Genomic DNA, 26,701 nt, shown 5'->3' with positions numbered 1-26,701 from the left:
AAAGGTAGAAGGAGAGAGACCATTTTCTACTGTGAGACATGCAAGAGGAAGCCTGCACTTCATCCTAGAGATTGCTTCAAGAAGTATCACACTCAAAACAATTATAAACAAAAAAGGGGGCGTGCCTGTGGCTCAGTGGGTAGGGTGCCGGCCCCATATACCGAGGCTGGAGGGTTCAAACCCGGCCCCAGCGAACTGCAACAAAATAAACAGACACACTTTAATTTTTATTTATTTTATTATTTATTTATTTTTTTTTTTGTAGAGACAGAGTCTCACTTTATGGCCCTTGGTAGAGTGCCATGGCCTCACACAGCTCACAGCAACCTCAACTCCTGGGCTTAAGCAATTCTCTTGCCTCAGCCTCCCGAGTAGCTCGGACTACAGGCGCCTGCCACAACGCCCAGCTATTTTTTGGTTGCAGTTCAGCCAGGGCCGGGTTTGAACCCGTCACCCTCGGTATATGGGGCCGGCGCCTTACTGACTGAGCCACAGGCACCGCCCTATTTATTTTTTTTTAAAGCTAGAGTCTCACTATGTCGCCCTTGGTAGAGTGCTGTGACGTCACAGCTCACAGCCATCTCAAACTCCTAGGTTTAAGCAATTCTCTTGCCTCAGCCTCCCAAGTAGCTAGGACTACAGGCACCTGCCATAATGCCTGACTATAATTATTTTATATAAACTAAAATAGATAATAAAATCATCAGTTGAGTTCATCTTTATGTTTTTTCTCTTTTAAAACTGTAGGATCATTTCAAGTAATCCGCCAATCTCTTTCCCACCTAAAATACACAAGAGCTGGGGAACGTATACGTGGCAGAGAAATTGGATGGGAAAGGGTTAAAAAAGGCGCATCAATGTGGAGGATTCACCAGAAGACTAATCAGGAGGCGTGAGGCCCATAGCTCAGCAGTTAGGGTGCCAGCCACATATACCACGGTTGGTGGGTTCGAACCTGGCCCAGGCCTGCTAAACAACGACAACAACAACAACAACAACAACAACAAAAATCCAGGCAATTGTGGCGGGTGCCTGTAGTCCCAGCTACTTGGGAGGCTGAGGCAAGAGAATCTCTTGAGCCTAAGACTTTGAAAGCTGTGATGCCATGACACTCTACTGAGGGTGACACAGTGAGACTCTGTCTCAAAAATAAAAGAAAAAAGGCTCAGCACCTGTAGCTCAGTGAGTAGGGCGCTGGCCACATACACCGAAGCTGGCAGGTTTGAGCCCGGCCCAGGCCTGCTAAACAACCATGACAACTGCAACCAAAAAATAGCTGGGCATTGTGGCAGGTGCCTGTAGTCCCAGCTACCTGGGAGGCTGAGGCCAGAGTATTGCTTAAGCCCAAGAGTTTGAGGTTTGCTGTAAGCTATGATGCCACAGCACTCTACTGAAGGTGACATAGTGAGACTCTGCCTCAAAAAAAAAAAAAAAAAAAAAAATTTTTTTAATTTAATTAAACAAACAAACAAAACACAAGAGGCAGTGCCTGTGGCTCAAAGGAGTAAGGTGCCAGCCCCATATGCCAGAGGTGGCGGGTTCAAACCCAGCCCTGGCCAAAAAAAAAAAAAGCAAACAACCAACCAACCAAAAAAAAGAGACTCGGCACCTGTAGCTCAGTGGTTGGGACGCCGGCCACATAACCAGCCCAGGCCAGCTAAACAACAATGATAACCACAACAACAAAAAATGGCCTGGCGTTGTGATGGGCGCCTGTAATCTCAACTACTTGGGAGGCTGAGGCAAGAAAATCGCTTAAGCCCAAGAGTTTGAGGTTGCTGTGAGCTGTGATGCCATGGAACTCTACTGAGGGCAACATAGGGAGACTATCTCAAAAAAAAAAAAAAAAAAAGAAAAACTGATCAAGAAGGTGAACAGCCTTAAAACCAAGTCAAAAGGAATGGTAAAGAGAACAGGAGTATTTAGCTTGAAAAAGAACATTTATGGGGTACAGATATGAAAAATAATATTTTTTTTAATGTCAGAAGGACTTTACACAACAGAAAGGAATTACACTTAGATTCCAGGTGCTTCCACAAGGCAGATGTGGAAGGTTATAGCAAAATGACTATAAATAATATCTTTGTAACAAATGAGTCATTCACTAAGAGTTACTTAGCACTAAGTACCTTATTTACATCTGGAGTTAAGAAGGACTAGAACATTAGGGTCTATAAATGTACTCTAACAGGTAAAAACTCAAAAATTGATACTCTATGTCCTAAGTTTGGTAATTCAACAAATATCCAAAATGTGCCACCTGGGGTAGCACATATTTGTGCTGGTTTTTATCAGGTTTGTTTGTTTGTTTGTTTGTTTTTTAAAGAAATGGGTCTTGCTCTGTGGCCCAGGCTGGAGCACAGCGGCACAGTCATGGCTCACTTCAGCCTTGAACTTTTGAGCTGAAGTGATCCTCCTGCCCCATCCTTCCAAGTAGTTGAAACTGCAGGTGCATGTCACCACCCCGAGCCAATTGTTCTTCTTTTCTTGGAGATAGGGTCTTGATGTAATGCCCAGGCTGGTCTTGAATTCCTGGCCTCAAGTGATCTTCCACATCTTCTAAATTTGCAGAAATTAAAGGCTACCATGTCTAGCTGATTATGTTATTTAAAAAAAACAATTATCAAAATTAATAAAACTGCTCAGTGATTTTCTAAAGTCCATAGCTTTTAAAATTTGATTTTTTTTTTTTTTTTTTTGAGACAGAGCCTCAAGCTGTCACCTTGGGTAGAGTGCAGTAGCATCACAGCTCACAGCAACCTCCAACTCCTGGGCTCAAGCGATTCTCCTGCCTCTGCCTCGCAAGTAGCTGGGACCACAGGTGTATGTGGCTGGTGCCTTAGCCGCTTGAGCCACAGGTGCCGAGCCATAAAATTTGATGTTTTGAGTTAGCAAGCATATACATGAAAAAGAAACAGTTCTCCAAGCAACAACTGGGAAATACAGGTAATGATTTCTCTTCAGAATTATTATTATTAAGAGTCAGAGAAACTGTGACATGCTCTCTACCACTCATGTTTTACAGATGGGGAAGCTATCAGAAAGGTTAACAACTTATTGAAAGTTACCCAAAGGCAATATGGGTAATGATATTGTTGGAAGACTTTAGCACATAAATCACATGATTTATTTCTTCTGGCATTATCCACATTATCCATCATAAAACAAGTTAAGAAAAGGAAACCCCAGGTCTGTCTTGTATATAAATCTAAATAGCTCTGCAAGAAGGCTGGCATAGCTCAAAATGCAGTCTGACTGGCCAAATTCTTAAGTTGAAGTTCAAAATGGAGAGATTCTTCACATCTCTTAAAGAGCAGGGTTGAATAGATGAAGGCTTCATGAGGAGTGCTCAGTAGCCTGGAACACCCTTCTGGGTGATACAATGGACCACTAATACTAAGATATAAATTCTCAACAGGATACATTTTCCATTCAAATAGGGAATCTATAAATTAGAATAAGCAACACTCTCCTCAGATAATTTATGCACAGACTTAAATTTGCTACAGGCTTAAATACCTGGCAGCAAACTCGGGAAATCCCCTTCTCTATCGTTCAAGTGTTAATTCTAAAAAATCAAAATCCTAAGAATTTTTAAAATCCTTTAGCCAAAGAGAAGAAAAGAAAATCTGAATGACCTAAACTGGATATCTGAAAGTAGCATCTCACTTCTTGAGAGAATTCAAAAATTTTCGAGATCCTGGACATAAAGTGTCTATATATTTTTCATGTTTACTTCTTAATGTATCAAATTAACTCCTCATACATGCATTACTGCTGCGGCAAAGGAGGAATTCTGGTTTAGCTATAAAGGTATGCTAAATGCTTCTGTATGAACTCCTGCCTGATGCAGAGCCCTGTGGAAATCAATGCCTATGGAAATGCTTGCTGGGAAGCTGTTGGAAAAAGAAAAATGAATGCAATAGGATTCCAGTAAAACAATCCCGTTTTCAGACTCAAATATGAATGAAGGCTCAGAATGGCTAACTAACCTGGTGATGATGTCAAGAGTCGTAACCTGAGGGATCTGAATCTGCTGAGGAGTCAGCCCATGTTGTTCCAGTTGCTTTGGGATCAGGTGCCTATGGGCAATCTCTATCTTTTCCTCTTGGGTATACCCTGGAAAAGAAGCAATCTTGTAATTATTTACATGACTGCCACAATGCCATGCTTTTTTAAATGAATCAAATACAGATTCAATAGATTTAGGTATTACTTCAGCTAAAACTACAACCATGATAAAGAAATTTAATCTAAATCAGTAATTGGTAAAATTTCTAGCTTTTTCACAAACATTTGCTAAGTGCAGTTTTGAAAGTCTTTTGATTAAATCTCTCAATGAAGAGAAAAAAATTTTTTATTTTTTCTTTTTTTGTAGAGATAAGAGTCTCACCTTATCGCCCTTGGTGGAGTACCATGGTATCACACAGCTCACCCAGCAACCTCCAACTCCTGGGCCTAGGTGATTCTCTTGCCTCAGTCTCCTGAATAGCTGGGACAACAGGCACCTGCCACAAAACCCGGCTACTTTTTATTGCAGTTTGACCTGGGGCCAGGTTTGAACCTGCCACCTTCGGTACATGGGTCCGGCACCCTACCCAATAAGCCAAAGGTGCCGTGCGAGAAAAAACTTTCAAACCTTAGAGATAATTACTTCCTTATATCAAATCCTCTAAAATTTTAAATAATAAAGGTATCCCTTTTCTTTAGCATAATTTGATACATACTTGAAAAAACTCATACACACACACACATACAGATCTCAAGAAATAAGCAGTGGGTTCCAAGGGAAGGGGTCCAAAGGAACTATTTCCAGAATTTTGACTATACATTTTAGCAACAACACAAAATCCAAGATGGCCCTATAAAAGCATTTTCCTTCTACACATTTACATATTTATTTATTTTTTTGAGACAGTCTCACTATGTCACCTTCCATAAAGTGCCATGGCATCACAGCCGACAGCAACCTCATCCTCTTGCCTCAGCCTCCAGAGTAGCTGAACTGTGCCTGCCATAATACCCGGCTAGTATTTAGAGACAGGGTCTTGCCCTTGCTCAGGCTGGTCTCAGTGTCTCGTGCCTGTACTCTTAGCACTCTGGGAAGCTGAGACAGGTGGATAGCTCTCACAAATTCAAGACCAGCCTGAGTAAAAGCGAGACCCCATCTCTACCAAAAAAAAAAAAACAGAAAAACGGAGGCAAGAGGATCGCTTGAGCCCAAGTTGGAGGTTGCTGTGAGATATGATGCACTGCACTCTACCAAGGGTGACTCTGTCTCAAAAAAAAAAAAAAAAAAAAAAAAAAACCCAGCAATAACAAAAAATCCTGCACTTAAGCAATCCACCTACCTCAGCCTCCCATAGTGCTAGGATTATAGGCATGAGCCACCACATCCAGCCTAAAAAGTGATTATTTTTAATGCTAAATTACAAGGTCTGACAATTAAATCCACAACTCATCCTAGAAAAAGTATTACATAATTCACTGGTGAGTATCACTACGGTAACCTTTGAAGAAAGCCATACACTGTAGCCAGTGCCTAGTCCACCCTTTAAAGCAATTTTGGAACTCTTTTTCTGGAATGACTATCAGAGCTGTCATCACATTACCCTTGGTGTTCTGTCATCAAAATATCTTCCATTCAATATTTCCTTTATCTTAGAGTAATGAAAAAAGTCAATTGGGGCCAGATCAGGTGACTAGGAAGGTTGTTCCAATGCAGTCGTTTACTGGCTAAAAGCTCCCTCACAGACAGTGCTGTGTGAGCTGCTGCATTGTTGTGATACGGAGCCAAGAGTTGGTGAAAAGTTCAGGTTGTTCTAACTTTTTCACACAGCCTTTCAGTACTTCCAAATAGTAAACTTGGTTAACTGTTTGCCCAGTTGGTACAAATTCATAATGAACAGTCCCTCTAATATCTAATCACACTGTTTTTTTTTTTTTTGTCCCGGTCCCTCCTTGCCCCTGTTATAAAAATATGAGTTTATTACAGCAAGCAGTAAATCGTTAATTAGCAAGCTCCTAGAAAGGGTTTGTGTTGGAGTCCGCCCGAGGGGTTTGTGTAGGTGCGCCTAATCACACTGTTTTGACTCTTGGTTTGGACTGATGGGACTTTTCTGGTCATGGAGAATTGGCTGACTTCCATTGCATGCTTTGATGCTTTGTTTCAGGGTCATGTTGTGATAATACAGCCCAAAACATCATCCTGCCTCTCCAAAAAGTCTTGGCAAACTTCGACTCTCTTTGATTCTCTTTTGCTTTTGTTCAGCTGGTTCAGGATCATTTTTGCACATACCTTTCTCATGCCAAGATTGACAGTGAAGATTTTCCTGTTTCTCTATCGAAGTTTACTTGGTCTACTAAGGTTCTCAGAGTCAGGAGATGATTTTGATACACAATTCAATTATGCAATGTTTTCATCACTTTTTTGTGTGTGTGACAGATGGGTAGAGTGCCCTGGTATCACAGCTCACAGCAACCTCAAACTCTTGGGCTTAAATGATTCTCTTGCCTCAGTCTCCCACTTTTTTCTATTTTTAGTAGAGATGGAGTGTCCCTCTTGCTCAGGCTGGCCTTAAACTCCTGAGTTCAAACAATTCACCTGCCTCGGCCTCCCAGAGTGCTAGGACTACAGGTATGATCCACCAGTCCCGGCCTGTTTTCATCACCTCTGCTCATTACTGGCTGCCCTGACCTCTCTGCATCAGTGATGTTTTCTCTCCCTTCAGAACACTTTAATCCATTTGTACTGCCATCTTCTTCACGGCATCATCCCCATAAACTTGTACTAACATATCCCTGATTTCACTTCTACTCTTGCCAACTTTAATGATAAATTCAATGTTTGTTCATTGCTCTAATTCAAGGTGCGACATTCTTACAAAGGCATACAAAAACACGCAATAATGAAAGTGACTCAGCAAGATACTGCCATATGTCAACACGAACACAGCTGTGAGACACTGATATACCAAGCTTATGTAACCTCACCAAGTTGTTTGTACCGTGCTGCCAACATAAGTACACAGTGACAAGTTCACAAACTGACAGTCAGACATCATAAATCTGAAATAGTCAAAATTTATTCTTGATTTCTTGAAGAACACACACATATAGCCACACGCTGCAAAATGACGTTGTGGTCACCAACAGACTGCATATACAGTGGTGGTCCCTTAAGATTGTAACAAAGCTGAACAATTCCTATTACCTAGTGATGCTGGAGCCACGGTAACACTGTGGCAAAGTGTTATTCAGGCAAAGCTTTATTACGTTTGTGGTGCTGCCAGTTGCATAAAACTGTAGCACATGCAATTACCTATGGTAGATAATACTTGATAACTTTTTTTTTTTGTAGAGACAGAGTCTCACTTTATGGCCCTCGGGTAGAGTGCCGTGGCATCACACAGCTCACAGCAACCTCCAACTCCTGGGCTTAAGCGATTCTCTTGCCTCAGCCTCCCAAGTAGCTGGGACTACAGGCGCCCACTACAACGCCCGGCCATTTTTTTTTTTGGTTGCAGTTCAGCCGGGGCTGGGTTTGAACCCCCCACCCTCGGTATATGGGGCCGGCGCCTTACCGACTGAGCCACAGACGCCGCCCAATACTTGATAACTTTTTAACTGTTATTATAGAGAATACCATACCCCTTCTACTTATTGAATAAAAAGTTAATTGTAGAACAGCCTCAGGCAGGTCCTTCAAGGGGCCCTTCAGAAGAAGGCACTGTGAGAGGAGGTGACAGCTTGCCTGGGACTGCTCCTCAAGACCCTCCAGTGAGACAAGATGGGAGGCGGAAGACAGCCGCACTCAAGACCCTGGCCCTCTGCAGGCCTCAGCTAATGTATGCTTGTATCTTAGCTTTTAACAAAGTTGAAAAAGCAAAAAAAAAGAAAAAAAATTTAAAAATGGAAAAAAACTTACAGCTGTTTAATGGATTTGTGTTGTAAGCTAAGTGTTGTAAGAGTCAAAAAGTTAAAAAGAGTAAGTTCATGAAGTAAAAAAGTTAAAGTAAGCTAATGTTAGTTTATCGTGAAGAAAAATGTTTGTGATGAATCTGGCAGGCTAAGGGTCCAGAGAGTATAAAGTCTGTGGTGCTGGAGGGTGTCCTAGGCCTGCACACTCATCCACCACTCATTGGCTCACCCCAAGCAACTTCCAGTCCTGCTAGCTCTGTCCATGGTGTGTACCCTGTATAGATGTATCGGTTTTTATCTCTTAGATTGTATTTTTATTGAATCTTTTCCATTTGGATTTGTTAAGGGACACAACTACTTCCCACTGTGTCACAACTGCCTCCAGGGTTCAGCATAGCATCAGGCTGCACAGGTTTGCAGGAATAGCCGGCTGCACCAAATACCTGGGTGTGCGGCAGCTGCGCCGTCTAGGTCTGCAGGCTCACTCTACTAGGGCCAGGCCATAATGAGCTTGTCTGAAAAGGCATTTCTCAGAACACAGCCTCGTTATTAGGGGACACGTGACTGAATACTTGTCATGATTAAAACAAATAACAGCTTTGCTGCTTCAGACCTTGAAGCTATGTAAAAGTTTAATTGTACACCTTATTCAGAACTTCTAAAGATTATACATTGGTAAATGAACAGCTTCACTAAGAATTCCACTGCAAAGCCAATTTTAAAGGGTTATGCTTAATCATCACTTATTCAAGGACTACGCACCTGGAACCTGGATGACCTCCATTCTGTCCAGCAAGGCAGCTGGTATGGTAGCGGTGGTGTTGGCAGTGGCTATGAACAGAGCTTGGGAAAGGTCAAAGGCCACATTTAGATAATGATCTGTGAAGTTATGGTTTTGCTCAGGATCTAACACCTAGGGGAGAATAAAAGACAAATTTAGTAGTTCCAATAGAAAGCTATAGACATTAAAGCAGGCTAACGAGGTTTAACTGATGTATCTGCTCAACGCAGTTAGTTTAGACACACAGGCTGGCACCAGGGCCTGAGCATGATCCTTTGCATTCCCCCACATTCTTCATACTTATTAACAAAAAAATCAACACCAAAATTTCTTAATGCAGGCCAGGCACTGTGGCTCATGCCTGTAATCCCAGAACTTTGGGAAGCTCAGGTAGGATGCTGAGGTAGGATGGCCAGAGGCTAGGAATTCCAGATCTGTCTAGGCAACATCTCAAGACCCCATTTCTAAAAAAGTAAGAAAAATAAGCTGGACACAGTGATGTTGCCTGTAGTCCCAAACACCCTGGAGGCTGAAGCAGGAGAATCGCTTGGGCCCAGGAATTCAAAGCTGCAATGAGCTATCACAGTGCCACAGCCTGGGTGACAGAGCAATACCCTGTCTCTAAAAAAATAAATAAGTACATAAAATTTCTGAAGACACTTAAAAGCACAAATAAGCAAGAATTAATTACACTTTCAAGGTTTGTTCTTAAAATTAATGACTCATTGTGTGGCTTTATAAGATACCAATCCTGTAAGAATCCACTTCTGTGTTGATAACATAGCCTGTCTTAACTTCCATGAGAATACAAAATAAACATGGACTACCATCTCCTCAAGTTGATCTAATTTTCACAGACTGGACATGTACCACATGTGCTAAGGCTTCATTCCCTATGGTGACCACCTCCACATATATATATGTTGACTAGTTTGTCACAGTCCCTCAGGCGGTCAACTTAACAGAGGTTCTACTGTATTTTGAAATTCTTAGACAACAGGCAAAATTTCTCCTAAAACATTATTGGAAAGTCTGGTATAAATTCTTTAACTGAAAAGGAAATTCCAAATAAGAGTAAACTAGCAGAAATTACTATGCTACTATACTGAAAAAGTACAGCAAAAAATTCACTTTTTAAAAATGTCTTAAAGCTGGGCGGTGCCTGTGGCTCAAAGGAGTAGGGCGCTGGCCCCATATGCCAGAGGTGGCAGGTTCAAACCCAGCCCGGGCCAAAAACTGCAAAAAAAAAATAAATAAATAAAAGTTAAAAAAATGTCTTAAAGCAAAACCTTGCTGCTTATAAGTAAAACACCAAAAGCTCTTAAAAACATTTAATTAGATATGGGCGGTGCCTGTGGCTCAGTAGGTAGGGCGCTGGCCCCATATGAAGGGTGGCAGGTTCAGCCCCAGCCAAACTGCAATGACGACAACAAAAAATTAATTAGGTAATTTATCACTTAGATTATTTTATTTTATTTTTTTTAGACAGAATCTCACTCTATCGAGGCTGTGTTCTAAGAAATGCATCTTCAGACAAGCTCAACACAGTTAGTTTAGACACACGGGCTGGCACCATGGCCTGAGCATGATCAGACCAGGCTCTTTATGTGTTTTTAAGAGCCTGGCCCTTGTAGAGTGAGCCCGCAGACCTGGACGGTGTAGAGTACCCTTGTGTCATAGCTCACAGCAACCTCAAACTCTTGGGCTCAAGTGATCCTCCTGCCCCAGCCTCCCAAGTAGCTGGGACTATAGGGGCCCGCCACAACGCCCAGCTAGTTTTTCTATTTTTAGTAGAGTCGGGGTCTTGCTCTTGTTTAGGTTGGTCTCGAATTACTGAGCTTAAGCAATCCACCCACTTCTGCTTAGAGTGGTGGGATTACAGGTGTGAGCCACTGCTCTTGGTCTAGTATTTGCTTTCATTTTTGAGATAGAGTGCCGTGATGTCATAGCTCACAGGAACCTCAAACTCTTGGGCTCAGGCAATTTCCCTTGTCTCAGCCTCTGGAGTAGCTGGGACTACAGGTGCCAGCCACAATGCCCAGCTAGTTTTTCTATTTTTAGTAGAGATGGGGTTTTGCTCTTGTTCAGGCTGGTCTTGAACTCCTGAGCCTAAGGGATGCACTGCCTCAACCTCGCAGAGTGCTGGAATTATAGGTGTGAGCCACCACACCCTGCCACCAGTTAGATTCTTAAAGTAAGCAACTGTGTATTAAAAAGACTATCCTGTTTTTTTGCTCAAATGATTGAAATGATAGGGATTGGTTGCCTACACAGGCCTTTAAAGCACCAAGGACTTTCTACATGTTCTAAAAGGTCAAACCCATAGCCACTTTCCCTTATGTCAAATTACTACAAACAGGGTTGATATACATCACCAAAAAGAAAACAAAATGACTAAAATACTTATCATAATTTTACTATAAAGCAGTTTTTCCTACTGATCCTCTTTCTAAAGTTTAACTTATTTTAAAACATATACACAAGCACAAGCTAGTCTCAATTCAAGGCCCTTTACAAACCATCTCAAATTTCAAAAAAAATCTTGAATTATGTTAAACATTAATTATTACTGGAAACTGACTGTTTATCTAGAATTCTCAGAAAGCTCTAATTTCCTATTTTCACAGGGCTTAATGTTTAATGTTATAAAAAATAAATTACTTTCAAGTAAGTCATCAAAGAAAACTATGTTCAGTACAGAATTGGTTAAAAGTAATCCTACTGTACACCAATTACCTAAAATCTGTGAATCTGTACACGGAAAATGTGCCAACTTTAGTTAAAACCTTTATCTAGTGACATGAACTGTCTCCTTTGACCACAGCTGCACCTAGGCTCCCCTGAGTCCTCTGCTCTTGCTGAGCAAGGGTCTTGCCCAGTCATCCTGGCACCTGCCCTCACCCACCCTCAGTGTGTCATCACCCTGGCCTGCCTTTAGTGGTGGTTCTGTTGGGTCCTTCCAGTGACGACTCCCTCATCCCTGATGCCTCCTCTTAGGAACTTTCTCCCTGAGCCCCACATCTCCTCACTCCTGCAAGATCCCATTGCAGCAATTCTTATACCCTCTGACGAAAGTCAGACTTACCATCTTCAATAAGTGTCATGAAAAGTTTTTCCTATTTTTCTACAGAAAAATCTATTCTTCAATGTCTTTAATTAAATTTAATGCATGTATGTTGGATATGTTTTAGAAATGGCTGTCAGATCTTTAAGTAATTTTTTTGCCTTAAGATTTTAAGAAACTTAGTTTTTAAAAAGTAGGAGAATTAATAAAGCAATGTTTCTGAACTGTGAGTGAGTGCATTACTTAGATTAGGAGGATAAAAATATCAGTTATGCCTGATAGAAGAAAAACTTTAGACAAATTAAATTTAAGAGTTTCACTGAGCAAAGAACAATTTCCAAATCAGGCTGTCAGTCCCCACAACCACAAAAATTTAGAGTGTCACACGGTTCGAATATTATTTATGGACAGAAAAAGGAAAGTGACATGCAGAAAACAGAAGTGAAGTCCAGAAGCGCCTGGGCTGATTACAGCTGGTGTTTGCCTTATCTATTATCTATACACAGTTTCAATAGCTGGCCGCCTGTGGGTGCTCCAAACTCTGTGACTGGCATAAGAATAGTTGCAGTCTGTTTCATCATCCATTTAAGCTATAGTTCACTAGGTCCAGAGAAACCTTTAGGCTGAACTTAAAATACGTATGGTGACAGCTTCAGGCTGAACATAATTCAATAAACTCAATTCACCTGCCTCCAACTTTTACATAGAAAAACAAAAAAAGATATGTACAATTTGTTTACAGGTTCAGAAATTCTGATCAATATTCAACAAGAAAAGATTTCTAATAATCCCTGCTCAGAAGAAACCTCAAGGCAAACTGATAAGTCTGCAGAGGAACAAAAGTCACAGTGAGAGCTCCATGGCTGTTAAACCTCTGCGTGTCACCCCTAATTTCAGAGGCAGGCTCACAGTACACAGGTCATCCACATGCAGGCCTGCTTTCAAGAACGGTCATAGCTCTCGTCTCTTCTCCCCAGTTAAACGCGTTTCCTATATGAATACTAGGACTGTAATTCCTAGCTACAGAGTATAACTGGAAATGGAACTAGCTCTGGTATGACACTTTGTTCCCAGGAATGTGAAGTCAGAGGTGGGATGAACTGTGAGGATGACTTCTGACCAGGGTGGAACTACAGATGTTCGTAGGCAATCCAAGAATATACCACTCATTACAGATGACTAGTAACTGTCAGCGTTAGGTATGCTAGTGTGGATGTGTTTCCTAAAAGTCCTATACCCTTTAGATACAGACACTGTTATATTTACGAAAAGATATGCTGTCTGGAATTTGCTTCAAAGTAGTCAGGGGTGGGGTAAGGAAGAATGGGAAGAAATAGATGAAACCAGATATTGATGCTGGGTAATGAGTTCATAAGATTCATCATATTATTTTCTCTACTTCTGTTATGGTAGAAATCTTCTATAACAGAAAGTAAAAATAATAATAAAATAACTAAAACCTGGGCAGTGCCTGTGGCTCAGTGAGTAGGGTGCCGGCCCCATATACCGAGGGTGGCAGGTTCAAACCCGGCCCCAGCCAAACAGCAACAACAAAAAAAAATAGCTGGGGGTTGTGGCAGGCGCCTATAGTCCCAGCTACTCGGGAGGCTGGGGCAAGAGAATCGCCTAAGCCCAAGAGCTGGAGGTTGCTGTGAGCTGTGACACCACAGCACTCTACGAGGGTGACTGAGACTCTGTCTCAAGTAAAAAAATAATAATAATAATAATAACTAAAATCAACTCTGGAAGCCACACACAATTAATACTATTGTGATATTGTGGAATACATGTTTGGTGTTCATCCCTTTAAAATCCTTGGAATCTCCAAAGGTAAGTGTCATTGTGTATGCTAATGGCAGCTGGTGGCTGGCAGCCCTCAGGTCACTTCAGGATGGGGTCTGGCCACAGGGAAGATCAAGGCATGATTAGGGCTGGGACTTTTCTCCTTCTCTGGGAAGGGGAGATCAACCAACCTTAAAGATAAGGTTGATCACCAACAGCTAATAATTTAATCATGCGCATGTAATACGGCCTCCATAAAACCTAAAAGGAGTGGGGTAGGGAGCTTCCAGGAAGGTGAAGAAAAACACATCCACGTGCCAGGAGACTGGGATACCCCAATTCCATGGGGATGGACACTCCCATACTGTTCATTTGTTTCCTTTAAGATACCTTTTATAATAAATTGGTAAATATAAATGAATTATTTCTCTGAGTTCTGTGACCTGCTCTAGTACATTAATCAAACATGCTTTCGGGAACCTCAATTTATAGCTGATTGGTCACAAGTTCCAGAAACCTGAACTTGTAACCAGCATCTGAAGTGGGGGCAGTGTCATGGGACTGAGCTCTAAACCTGTAGGAACTCATACCACCTCCAGGCAGTGAAACAGCTGAGCTGGATTAGAGAACACTGAGTTCTTATCTGCTGCTGAAACTGCCTGCTTGGTGCGAGGTGGGGGGAACCTCCCCACCCCCATAAACTTGGTGTCAGAAGTGTTCTGTGTTCTAAGAATACAGCAGAAGAAACTGCTTTCTTTCTTTTTTTTGAGACAGAGTCTCAAGCTGTCGCCCTAAATGGAGTGCAGTGGTATTACAGCTCACAGCAACCTCCAACTCATGGGGTGAAGCGATTGTCTTGCCTCGGTTATTTTTTTTTTTTTTCTATTTTTAGTAGAGACGAGGTCTCACTTTTGCTCAGGCTGGCCTCAAATGGTGAGTTCAAGCTATGCACCCCCCTGGGCCTCCCTGAGTGCTAGGATTATAGGCATGAGCCACCGTGCCTGGCCAGAAACTGAATTTTTTTTACCTCTATATACTCAACTATAGAATTACATCAGCAATGAAGGCAAATGAGGAAAGAGTTCAGGACAAGAAGAAAGAGGCATCAGAGTCACGTAGAGGATAGATGCAGGAAAAATCAAGAGATTCAATTGATAGCTAACTGATACAACTAAAGAAGAGGTCTCAACAAATTAAAATAGGGAAGAACTAAAGAAATAACCAAATTTTCCAGAAGACCAGATGGAAAAGCTTTAGACTCCTGTGCAATAAAAAAGGACAGAATATTATTAGAATAACAACTATATTAATTTTCATGCAAGTCATTAGTTCAAAATATTTGTACATCTTGAATATATGTAATATATATATATAAGAATCTGAAGCATAATAACAAAACAGGCACTGTGAACCTGCTATGCACATAGGCAACTGTGATGACATTTGTTTATCTGTTTAGCCTAGTGGCTACCAAACCCAAAAATGAGCCATCAAAGTGAAGTAGAAGACATTATTCATTTTCATTCTTATTTATCTGTAAATACCAGAAAGAAGTTAGTTTTTTAAATATTTAATATACAAAATGGCAGTGATGCCCTCACTTGGTCTCCACATGGTGTCTGTAAGACATGCTTTGAGGGGGACTCCGTAACGGGAGGACTGTGGCATCTTCATTCATGGGTCCTCACTGAGGCTGGAGCACTGCAGCCCATGTGCCCGAGCAAGTGTGCTTATATGTTGCATATGCATGAAGTGGTTTAAAAAGATCCCTGCAATATATCATTAAAGATAATATAGGCAACCAAACAACTGATAAAGCTGACACTTTTATTGCTAGAATAAAGTTTTGACAGCCACATTATGAAGTAAAAAGAATTATCTAATTAGAGCACATTGCTCTTACTAAAAATATAATCATCTTATCTCTTAAAAAGTATTCTCTATGTGTTATATAAAGTACAGAACATTAGCACACTGGTGCGAATGTGTATTACACACTGAATTGTACCCTTTATTATACACTAAATTATATCCCCTCAAAATTCATATGTTGAAGCCCTAACCCCCTGTGTGGCTACAGTTGGAAATAGGGCCTTTAAGGAGGTAATTAAAGCTAGGAGAGGTTAAGGGTGGGGCACGACTCAGTATGACTGGGATCTTCGCAAGAAGAGAAAGACCACAGGGACCTGCACACACAGAAGAAAGGCCGAAGAGAAGGCAGGGAGAGGCCCCGGGAAAAACCAAACCCGCTGATACCTTGATCTTGCTTACTTTTTTTTGAGACAGAGTCTCACTTTGTCACCCTCGGTAGAGTGCTGTGGTGTCACAGCTCACAACCTCCAGTTCTGGGGCTTAGGTGATTCTCTTGCCTCAGCCTCCCGAGTAGCTGGACTACAGGCGCCTGCCACAACACCCGGCTATTTTTTTATTGTTGTTGCAGTTTGGCCAGGACTGGGTTCGAACCCGCCACCCTTGGTGTATGGGGCCAGTGCCCTACTCACTGAGCCACAGGTGCCGCCCTTGCTTAGACTTCTGGTTTCCAAAGCTATGAGTAAATAAATTTCTGCATTTTTTTGTTACTCTTTTTTAAAGCTACCTAGTCTTTAAAAATAAAATAGTACTTTATTATGGCTGCCTTAGCAGACTAACACATCCATATTTTATATATAGTACTATATACTATAATTATGTATACTATGTACATGGAAATATATTTCCAAAATGTGTTCCCAATGGGGTAGATGACCACAGCGTGGAGCTGACTGGTACAAGCCACTGGCAGTCTCCTCAAATACAGAACTCAAATACAACCCACACACAAATCTCTGAAAAAAGTTACCTAACGATATATTCCAGCTGAACAAGGGACAAAATAAAAAGACCAGAAAGTAGCACTGAAATCATTTAATGTGGAAGCACTTCTAGAAAGGCAGAATAAGGAACTCTGAAAATCCACTCTTTCTGAAAAGCAGTGAGTGTTGGCAAAAAGTTGTCAAGATCAACTTTTTCCAAATGCTACATATTAACTTGCAGCAATCTGAGGAATGCTTATTCAAGAAAAACAGCTGAATCTTGATGAACAGAATAAGCTTTGTGGTATTTCAATTTGCTTTACTCCCATCTCCTTCTCCGAATTTCACAGTATCTTGGCGAACCAATTGCCTCACAACCACTTTAGGGCAAGAATAGGAGCAGAGCTCCTAAAGCTTCATCCCCAGAGAACCGTCACTATTGGGCCTGCCTGGCCGCTCCCTGGAAAAGCTCCATAATTTTATTTGATCTAAGTTAGAGAACACTCTGTGAGAACAGCATTATCACCATTTGTCAAAAACCAGTGGCAACTGTTCAGCCCTGCAGCTATCTGAGGCCATGACACTAGTCTGGACTTATAAAAAGCTGATCAATTTCTGTATTTGCTGGAGAGTATAATTTTTTTTTTAAATAATAAAAAAAGAACACTAATCAAAAAACTAAAAAGGGAAAACAAGAGGATGAGACATTCATGGGGAGGGGCAGGCTCTGAAAAGCACCAACATGCCCGTAAGAATCTAGAAGGCCATGTGAAGGTGGAGGGCTCCTAACCGTGCCCAAGAAATACCTGAGAAGGCCCTGAAAGCTCATCTCCGCAGACACTGAGGCCTGCGACAGGAGGAAGTGAGGGCAAAGGCAGAGCTGTAAGCTGTCTGCCTAAGCACTAAACACACCAGTAAGCGGGGTGGATAGGGATTCAGATCCTGCATGCCTGAGTATGTGCATTTGTATACATATACCAGGGCTGCCTGGAATGCATCCAGCCATGTAAGATGAAAACAGAGACATACACATTTTTTTCTTTTTTAAGAGATAGGCTCCTGCTATGTTGCATGGGCTGGTATCAAACTCCCAGGCTCAAGCCATCCCCCAGCCTCAGCCTCCCTGGGATTAGGAGGTGCTGGAACTACAGGCACCTACTATGGCACCAAACATCTGATTATATTAAATGTAATAACATCCTTTTCTTTTTTTTTACAAGAAATAAATTTTATTTTTTTCAGCCATTTTTTAAAAATTATTTTTTATTAAACCATAACTTAATAATACTCTGATAATAAAAAAATTATGAGACCTACAATGAAATAACAAAAGTATGGTCTAAACACAATTTTTCTAAAGCAGTCAATGTAAACTGTCCCTGAGAAAGCCCAGATGTTCGACTTCTTAGATGAAGGATTTTTTTCTTTCTTTCTTTTTTTTTTTTGCAGTTTTTGGCTGGGGCTGGGTTTGAAACCTCCACCTCTGGCATATGGGGCCAGCGTCCTACTCCTTTGAGCCATAGGCACCGCCCTTAGATGAAGGTTTTTAATCAGCTATTATAAACAAGATCAAAGAACTAATACTATAATATGGATGAATTCTGAGAACACTAGGTAAAGGAACACAAGCCAGTTATAAAAAGGAAAATAGTGTGATTCCACTTAAATGAGGTACACAGAAGAGTTACTCACAGAAACAGAAAAAGAGAATGGTAGTTACCAGGAGAGGAAGGAGGGAGAAATGGGGAATTGCTGTGTTAACAGGTATACAGCATCAGTCTTGACAGACAAAAAAGTTCTGGAAATAGGCTCCAAAATAATGTGAAAATATTTAATGCTACTGAAAAATGTTATTAAAAAAACTAAAAGAAATCATGTCTAAGAAATTATAGTATAAGAATGATAAGTCTTGAAAAACAAAATATTAAAAGATGAAAATAATAAAAACAGAAATTTTAAGAGTTGAAAAGTATAGTAAATTCGAATGAAAAATTTACTTCAGGGGCTAAATTTTTCAGTTGCCAGAAGAAACAATCAGTGACCTTAACAATAGGCCAGTTGAGATTATCCAATCTGAAGGACAAGGGGGCCAGGCCGGGTGCCTCATGCCTGCAATCCTAGCACTTGGGCGCCTCACGCCTGCAATCCTAGCACTTGGGAGACTAAGGCAGGTGGATTGCCTGATCTCGTAAGTTCAAGATCAGCCTGAATAAGAGTAGACCCCCCGTCTCTAAAAATAGCCAGGTATTGTGGCAGTGCCTGTGGTCCCAGCTACTCAGGAAGCTGAGGCAAGAGAATCGCTTTGAGCCCAGAAGTCTGAGGTTGCTGTGAGCTGTGATGCCACAGCACTCTACTGGGGGTGACCAAGTCAGACTATGCCTCAAAAAAAAAAAAAAAGTAAAGTGAACAGTACTTCAGAGACCTAAGGAATGTCAGAAAGATTAACAACCTGCCATAATAGGACTCCCAGAAGCACACAAAAAGGCATGTTTGAAAACAATAATTGCCAGATATAGAGTACTCTCCCCATTATCCAGCACCCATGGGGACTGGTAGGTTCCAGATAAATGTAGTTTCCAGTTGTTGAAAGTTACTATTATAAATAGCCCTAATTGTATACACCATACTATATCACACCATTAAGTCTGTAGTGACTTGATATTAGTATTGAAATATACTATTAAAAGTAAATTATGGGCTCAGTGCCTGCAGATCAAGTGGCTAAGGCACCAGCCACATACATCGGAGCTGGAGGGTTCAAATCCAGCCTGGGCCCACAAAACACAATGACAACTATAACCAAAAAATAGCCGGGCGGGTGCCTCTAGTCCCAGCTACTTGGGAGGCTGAGGCAAGAGGATCGCTTAAGCCCAAGAGTTTGAGGTTGCTGTGAGCAGTGACACCACGGCACTCTACCCAGGGCAACAACTTGAGACTCTGTCACAAAATAAATAAATAAATGAATGAATTATGACAGATAAAGACAGACTTCACTTAGTAACAATTCTGCTGTATTATACAACAGCTCTGTGAATGTACTGTAGGATTTTAGTTAAATGGTAGTCAATGTACTTTTCAACTTCACTATTTTCTTTTTTTAACTTCAAGTAACTCACATTAACACTTAGAACTGTTAGGAGAACACATGGGATACAAGCGTGGAGCACAAAGCATTGGCTGCTGCTGGCCAGGCAGACGCAAGGTAGACCAAGTCAGACTCTGATTTGGGGAGAGCAGCTCACATGCTGGCTGCTGGAGTTCTGGAAAACCAGGGGCTTGCCGGACTTCTCAAATTCGATTCATTAGGTACAAAGGTCCCTCCATAAGGTTAATAGCTGAGCTTAGATTAGAAACAACAGAGATCACAAAGTGGTGAGGGGACATACTGAAAGTGCTGAAAGAAAAAGATCATTACGATAAGTGGTCTTAAGAGTTTAATTAAGCCACAACTCTTTTTTTTTTTTTTTTTGTAGAGACGAGTCTCACTTTATCGCCCTTGGTAGTGTGCCATGGTGATACAGCTCACAGCAATCTCCAACTCCCGGGCTTAAGTGATTCTCTTGCCTCAGCCTCCCGAGTAGCTGGGACTACAGGCTATTTTTTGTTGCAGTTTGGCTGGGCCGGATTTGAACCCGCCACTCTCTCGGTATACAGGACCAGCACCCTACTCACTGAGCCACAGGTGCTGCCCTAAGCCACAACTCTTATGACCACTTATCTTAATCCTGTCCCAATATTTGGAGTTGTCTAAAGGTTTACATATACATAAATGTGTGTATATTATATATAATTTATAACAGTGCATATTTGTAAATGCAGTTTATTGATTTTTACTTCTAATAAGTGTTCCATTTTATGAACCTACAGTTTGCCTATCCACCAATTTAAAGTTATTGCATATTTCTAGTTTTTCCTGATTATGAATAAAGTTATAAACAAAGATTATGAATAAAACTAATAAATATGTATAGAATTTTGGAAACTAAATTGAAAAAAAAGAAAAAAGATCATTAACCAAGAATTCTTTATCCAATAAAACCATACTTCAAAAACAAAGGAAACTTTAACATATCCCCTGATAAAGAAGCAGTGTGAGAATTCATCACTAGCAGACCAGACTACAAGAAACACTAAAGGCCATGAAATAGCATCCAGGGAAGGCCAGGAAAGGAAGCAAGACAGTCAGTGTCCACACAAAGAAACAAGGAGCACAGGCAAAGCATGGGCGAATACAACAGTGGGAATAGACTTTCGTAACTTTGTTTCTTAGCTGTTTCAAAACACCAACATAAAGGAATAATTACAAGTGACCCTGACTGCTCACGGATTCTGTATTTGCAAGTTCATCTACTTACTAAAACTTATCTGTAACTCCCAAATCAATACTGCATGGCAGACCTCAGACACAGCATGGGTTTGGTTCCACGCCACTGCAATAATGCAAATATTGTAAAAAAGTAAGACACACGTATATTTTGGTTTCTCAGTGCATACAAAAGTAATGTGTACACTCTGGTCTATTAAGTGTCCAAAAGCATTATGTCTAAAAATGTACATAATAAAAAAATACTTTATTGCTAAAAAATGCTAACGATCATCTGAGCCTTTGGCAAATTGTCATCTTTCTGCTAGTGAACAGTCTTGCCTCGATGTTAATGGCTGCTGACTGACCAGGGTGATGGTTGCGTTCAAGTTTGAAGTGGCTTTGTCAACTTCTTAAACTAAGATGATAATGAAGTTTGCTGCCTCCTCTGCCTTTCACAAAAGATCATTCTGTAGCAGGTGCTGCCTGATAACATGCTACCGACAGTAGAACTTCTTAGAAAGAGGGAGTCAATCCTCTCAAATCCTACCACTACTTTATTGGCTAAGTGTATGTAATATTTCAAATCCTTTGTCATTTCAACAATGCCCACAGCATCTTCACTAGGGGTACATTACATCTCAAAAAACCACTCCTTGCTCATCTATGAGAAGCAACTCATGTGTTTGAGATTCATCATGAGCCTGCAACAATTCAGTTGTATGTTCAAGCTCCACTTCTCATTTTAGTTCTCTTCGCTTTTAGTAATCTGCAATTACTTCCTCCAGTAAAGTCCTGAACCTCTCAGTCACCTATGAGGACTGGAATCAACTTCTATTCAAACATCTGTTTATGCTATTTTGACCTTCTTTCAAGAAGTCACAAACGTTCTTTTTTTTTTTTTTTTGTGGTTTTTGGCCGGGGCTGGGTTTGAACCCGCCACCTCCGGCATATGGGACCAGCGCCCTACTCCTTGAGCCACAGGCGCCGCCCCACAAACGTTCTTAATGACACCTAGATGGTGAATACTCTCTAGAAGATGTTCAATTTACTTTGTCCAGATTCACCAGAGGAATCACTATCTATGGCACACACAGCCTTATGAAATATAATTCTTAAATAATAAGAGTTAGTCAAAATTACTCCTTGATCCATGAGCTGCAGTTGTGTTAGCAGACACGAAAACAATAATACACACCTTTTATACCTCTGTCAGAACTCTCGGGTGGTAAGTGTACTGTCAACAAGCAGTAATATTTCCCAAAAAAATAATGTTTTCTGAGTACTGTGTTACAACAGTAGGCTTAAAATACTCAGTAAACCATACTATAAACAGATGTGCTGTTATCTGGCTTTGTTGTTGTTACATTTACTGACTATAGGCAGAGTAGAGTCAGCATAATTTTTAAGTACATTAACATTTTTTGAGAGGTTAATGAGCACCGGCTTCAACTGAGAGTCATCAGCTGTGTCAGCCCCTCATAAGAGTCAGTCTGTCCTATGAAGCCAGGCAATGACTCCTCTCTAGCTACAAAAGTCTACGCCGGAATCTTTAATACAGTTTAAACTATTTGTCTCACATTCATTAGTGATCTTAGCTAGAGCTTCTGGCTCACTTGTTATATCAGTATTCTATACCAAGCACTTTTATGCTATGAAGACGGCTTCTTTCCTTAAACTTCACAAACCAACTTCTGTTGGCTTCAAACTTTTCTTCTGTAGCTTCCTTACCTCTCTCAGCCTTCGGAGAATCGAAGACAGTCAGGGCCTTGCTCTGGATTAGACTTTGGCTAAGGGAATGCTGGGGCAGGTTTGATCTTCTTCTTCTTCTTTGTTTTTTGTAGAAACAGAGTCTCACTTTATCGCACTCAGTAGAGTGGCGTAGCGTCACAGAGCTGACAGCAACCTCCAACTCCTGAGCTTAGGTGATTCTCTTGCCTCAGCCTCCCAATTAGCTGGGACTACAGGAGCCCGCCACAATGCCTGGCTATTTTCTTTGGTTGTAATTTGGCCGGGGCCGGGTTTGAACCCACCACCCTCAGGATATGGGGCTGGCGCCCTACCCACTGAGCCAAAGGCACCGCCCTCCTCTGACATTTTCTTCTTCTTCTTTTTTTTTTTTGTAGAGACAGAGTCTCACTGTACCGCCCTCGGGTAGAGTGCCGTGGCATCACACGGCTCACAGCAACCTCTTAACTCTTGGGCTTACACGATTCTCTTGCCTCAGCCTCCGAGTAGCTGGGACTACAGGCGCCCGCCACAACGCCCAGCTATTTTTTTTGTTGCAGTTTGGCCGGGGGCTGGGTTTGAACCTGCCACCCTCGGCATATGGGGCCGGTGCCCTACTCACTGACATTTTCTAACAACAGTTGTGTAGTTCAGATTAGAAGATCTGTGGTATCCAAGTAAGACATACACTGCTTGATCTAATTACCAACTGGATCTTCAGTTTTTGTTTTTTTTTTATTTTAGAAGAACTTCAGTTTTAAAGAAAGAAGTTTACTATGTCTAGACTAGCAGTGTTTCTCTTTTGGAGGAATATACATTTTTAGATCTGTAAATATTCTTGTCTATAAGAAAATTGATAAAATATCTGTTTTATTTGTCGCTTCACACAAAAATGTATTTGAGAAATGCACTTACACTTAATAAATCTGAATATGCATCAATTATAAATATAATAAAATCCACCTGATAAGAAAATAATTCTGTAATTTTCTTTCAAGTCTATTAATTACATAAAAGTATTTTCATTGTATCTAACATTTTAATGCTACTCAATAATAGCCTAGCTATTATTGTAACACTACTGTCCACCACAATTTATTAAGTAGTTTAATCCATTTTTATGTCATTCCAATAAATTATTAAAAGAGGCTGTCTAAATATGAATGCTCATATTTTGGATAAGAGCAATTGACAGTATGTTCTATTGTACATAAGCAATAATTCCATGGAAGCTAAAGGAAATGAGTGTGTCCCTTCATGAATGAATATGAAGGCAAGAAGAATCAACAGCAGAAAAGTTTATTCTTAAATTTATTCAGAGTAACCACTCTAGTTTATATCGACTATTATGCTCTTCATATTGATATTCCCTTAATATAAATCAGCTGTCCAATAAAATAACCTTTCACAATTACATTTTACAAATGATATCTAGATGTTATTTTTAAAAACATTTTCTATGTGGAAAGATAAAAAACTATACTCGTAGATCTTCCAGACTCTCAGCAATACCCTACTTTTACATACATGATGTTAAATAACTGAATTTCTCTTTTTTTCATTTAAGTGAGTCTACTGGCAATGGAAACAGCAAGTGGCTTTCAAAGTAAACACAGAAGAAATGTTGGCAAATATAAAAGTAACATCTGTATAGCACTTTACAGTTCACAGAGCACTTTTACTTATATGTCATGTAACTCTTTCAACCACCTGCAAGGTATAAGGGTTTTATCCAGGATTTGGGCAAGTGGGGAGAGAAAGGCACCATAATACTTGGTTCTTCCACATGTAGACCCTGCTTCCTTCTGTGAGGAACTAATGCTGTCCATATTACGTACAGGGCCCGTGTGGCATTTACTTTGAGATATCATTTGAGGCTTTCATACTTGTATTTTAGAATGCTGATAAATCAATTAATAGTAAATGGGTACCAAGGTCTACATCACATAAGAATATTTCATTTCGTACTAGCTACTTCTTATCAAATGTCAATTCAACAAATATTACTGGATCATTACAGGCACAAATGAAGACCTCAAATATATAGTGACCATCATAGGGGACTTAATAAGCTTTTACTGCTTGTAAAGCTGTCTTGGTGGACTTTCTTCCTGACTCCCCAAAACAGTCTGTTGAGAAAACTTAAGTATCAGGGATTACTCCTAAATTCTTTTCAGCATAATCACTGAAGTGTCTAATGGGAGAATCTATAAGCTATCTGGAAAATGCTGCAATATAAATTAAACCAAAAGTCTAAGAAACTACTAAGATCTCAACTATGATACAGAACATTATCTAATTGCACATATTACTCCAGAGTAAACTCTGAGCCCGAAGATAATTACCTTATAATAAAAACAAGCAAAACCAAACCAAAACAAACCAGGCAAACCAGAATGGTCTCCCTCCTTTTAAGACTCATGTCCAGGCCATCCTGTTCTAAGATTACATTTTACTTAAAGGTAAAAGCAGGGAGGAGGTAGATATGCTAAAATAAGGAAGATTGGATAAAATATATTTATGAAGCAGTCAGGTCCCAGACCCCCTCCCTCACCCCAGAGAAACCTTGGAGGTTTATTTTCCTTGGATCATAGAACAGAGGTTCTCTGCGCAGAGGAAGAGGGCACAGCTGAGAGTAAGTGCTACACTGGAAACAAGGGCTCCCTCAGGTGAACGGCACACAGCAGCACTCTCCACCCACCACCCACCCCCACAGGCTCCCAGAACGCTGCAGCCAGGCCTTCATTCTCAGGGCAAGACACAGAAAGAGTCTTCACTGGGGGTTTTGACCAGCCTAAGAAAAAAAGACCTAAAAGTTACTGAAATATTCTTTGCTGAGGAAAAAACAAAGTTACTGAAATAGGAGGTTCCTCAACCACACAGACCACCCAGATGACCCCACTGCTCTCCTACGCCCACAGCCTCCTGCTCCCATTATTAAATATGAACAAACACAGAAAAATCTCCAGACATCTAATGAAAAACTCTGATATAAAGGACAGAGACCAAAAGAAAGATAATAAACAGATAAAAGCAGCTACAAAAAGCAAGCAGCACATTCAGGATCGTTGTGGCGGGTGCCTGTAGTCCCAGCTACTAGGGAGGCTGAGGCCAGAGAATCACTTAAGCCCAAGTGTTTGAGGGTACTGTGAGCTGTGACACCATACCACTCTACTGTGAGCCTCTGTCACACACCAAAAAAAAAAAAAAATTTTTTTTTTCCAGCAAAAATGGATAAAAAGAGACCCAGGCCGAACAGTAAGGCAAATGATACCAATAACTTAAAAACAAAGATAAAATTTGTATCTGTGAATTTGTACTGTGAATTTTCAAGACACTGAGATAAAGCGAAGACCCTAAAAGTTTTCAGGGTAAACAGAGCCAAAGGATAGGAACTGAATAACTGACTTATCAATAACACCGAGAAAGTAAAATTCTGCAGGAAAACTATTTCCAACTAGAATTCTATACTCAAACTACCAATCAACTATGAGGAAAACAAAGACATTTCAGTATGCAAAGTTAAAAAAATTTTTATCACCTATATAAGCTTTCTCAGGAAACCATGAGGGGATTAACACCACAGAAATGAGGGGATGAACTAAGGAGGAGGAGCCCCTGGGAGGCAGGGGACAGCGGGGACGGAGAGCGACCAGCTCAGACGGGACACCTGGGCATCTGCAGAAGAGAGCTAGAAAACAAACAGGACAACTGTTAACTCTGAAAAGATTTTAGAGAACATGAACAGGAAAACACAACAATAGGAAGAGAAAGGTGATCACAGCTTACCACGTGGCTCACCTGCAGAAAGCACTTAGATGGTAACAGTGAGGCGAATGATACCAAGGACTTAAAAACAAAGATAAAATTTGTATCAGAAGACTCAGGGTATAAAAATGATAGCATGGGGGAAAGGGGAAGAAAAAAAGTAAAACTTTCATCTCCTACAGAGGAGGGTAATCTATAAATAATACCAAAAAGGAAAAATCAAAAAAATACAGCCATGCAATTTTGAAAATGCAACTAAGCAGCTAAGTGACAAAGGTCAAAGTGCAGAAAAGGAAATGGGGACCCCACGGAGAAGGAACTTGCTTGCAGTTTATTTGCAATAACCTTACAAAATTATCTGGCTCTAAATAATAAGCATGTGTGAATTCTGTTAAACTATTTCATAAAAACAAAACAGGAAAAGAAAAAAAGAAGTGAAGGGGCTTATCAGAAAGAGAACAAAATCCCCAAGATATGTGAATTTAAGTGTCAAATTACTCAAACTTCTGTCTGTTCCAAATGTTTTTCCTGAAATTGAACTCAGACCAGTGAGTACATTACTT

General features: G+C 40.6%; 1 protein-coding gene across 2 annotated transcripts in view; it reads right to left on the bottom strand.

Annotated features, from left to right (window-relative positions):
* LONP2 (lon peptidase 2, peroxisomal) overlaps positions 1 to 26,701 on the bottom strand; it is a 109,918-nt gene that overhangs the window by 45,132 nt on the left and 38,085 nt on the right. For both annotated transcript variants that reach the window (XM_053582108.1, XM_053582109.1), the window contains 2 exons: positions 8,683 to 8,833; positions 3,993 to 4,119 (listed from right to left, as the gene is read on the bottom strand). In XM_053582108.1, coding sequence (XP_053438083.1) covers positions 3,993 to 4,119; positions 8,683 to 8,833 — 278 coding nt within the window. The remainder of the gene's footprint in view (positions 1 to 3,992; positions 4,120 to 8,682; positions 8,834 to 26,701) is intronic.

Source organism: Nycticebus coucang, chromosome 2 (assembly GCF_027406575.1).
Source record: "Nycticebus coucang isolate mNycCou1 chromosome 2, mNycCou1.pri, whole genome shotgun sequence".
NCBI classification, from domain to species: Eukaryota; Metazoa; Chordata; class Mammalia; order Primates; family Lorisidae; genus Nycticebus; species Nycticebus coucang.
This window is presented reverse-complemented; position numbering and strand designations above follow the sequence as displayed.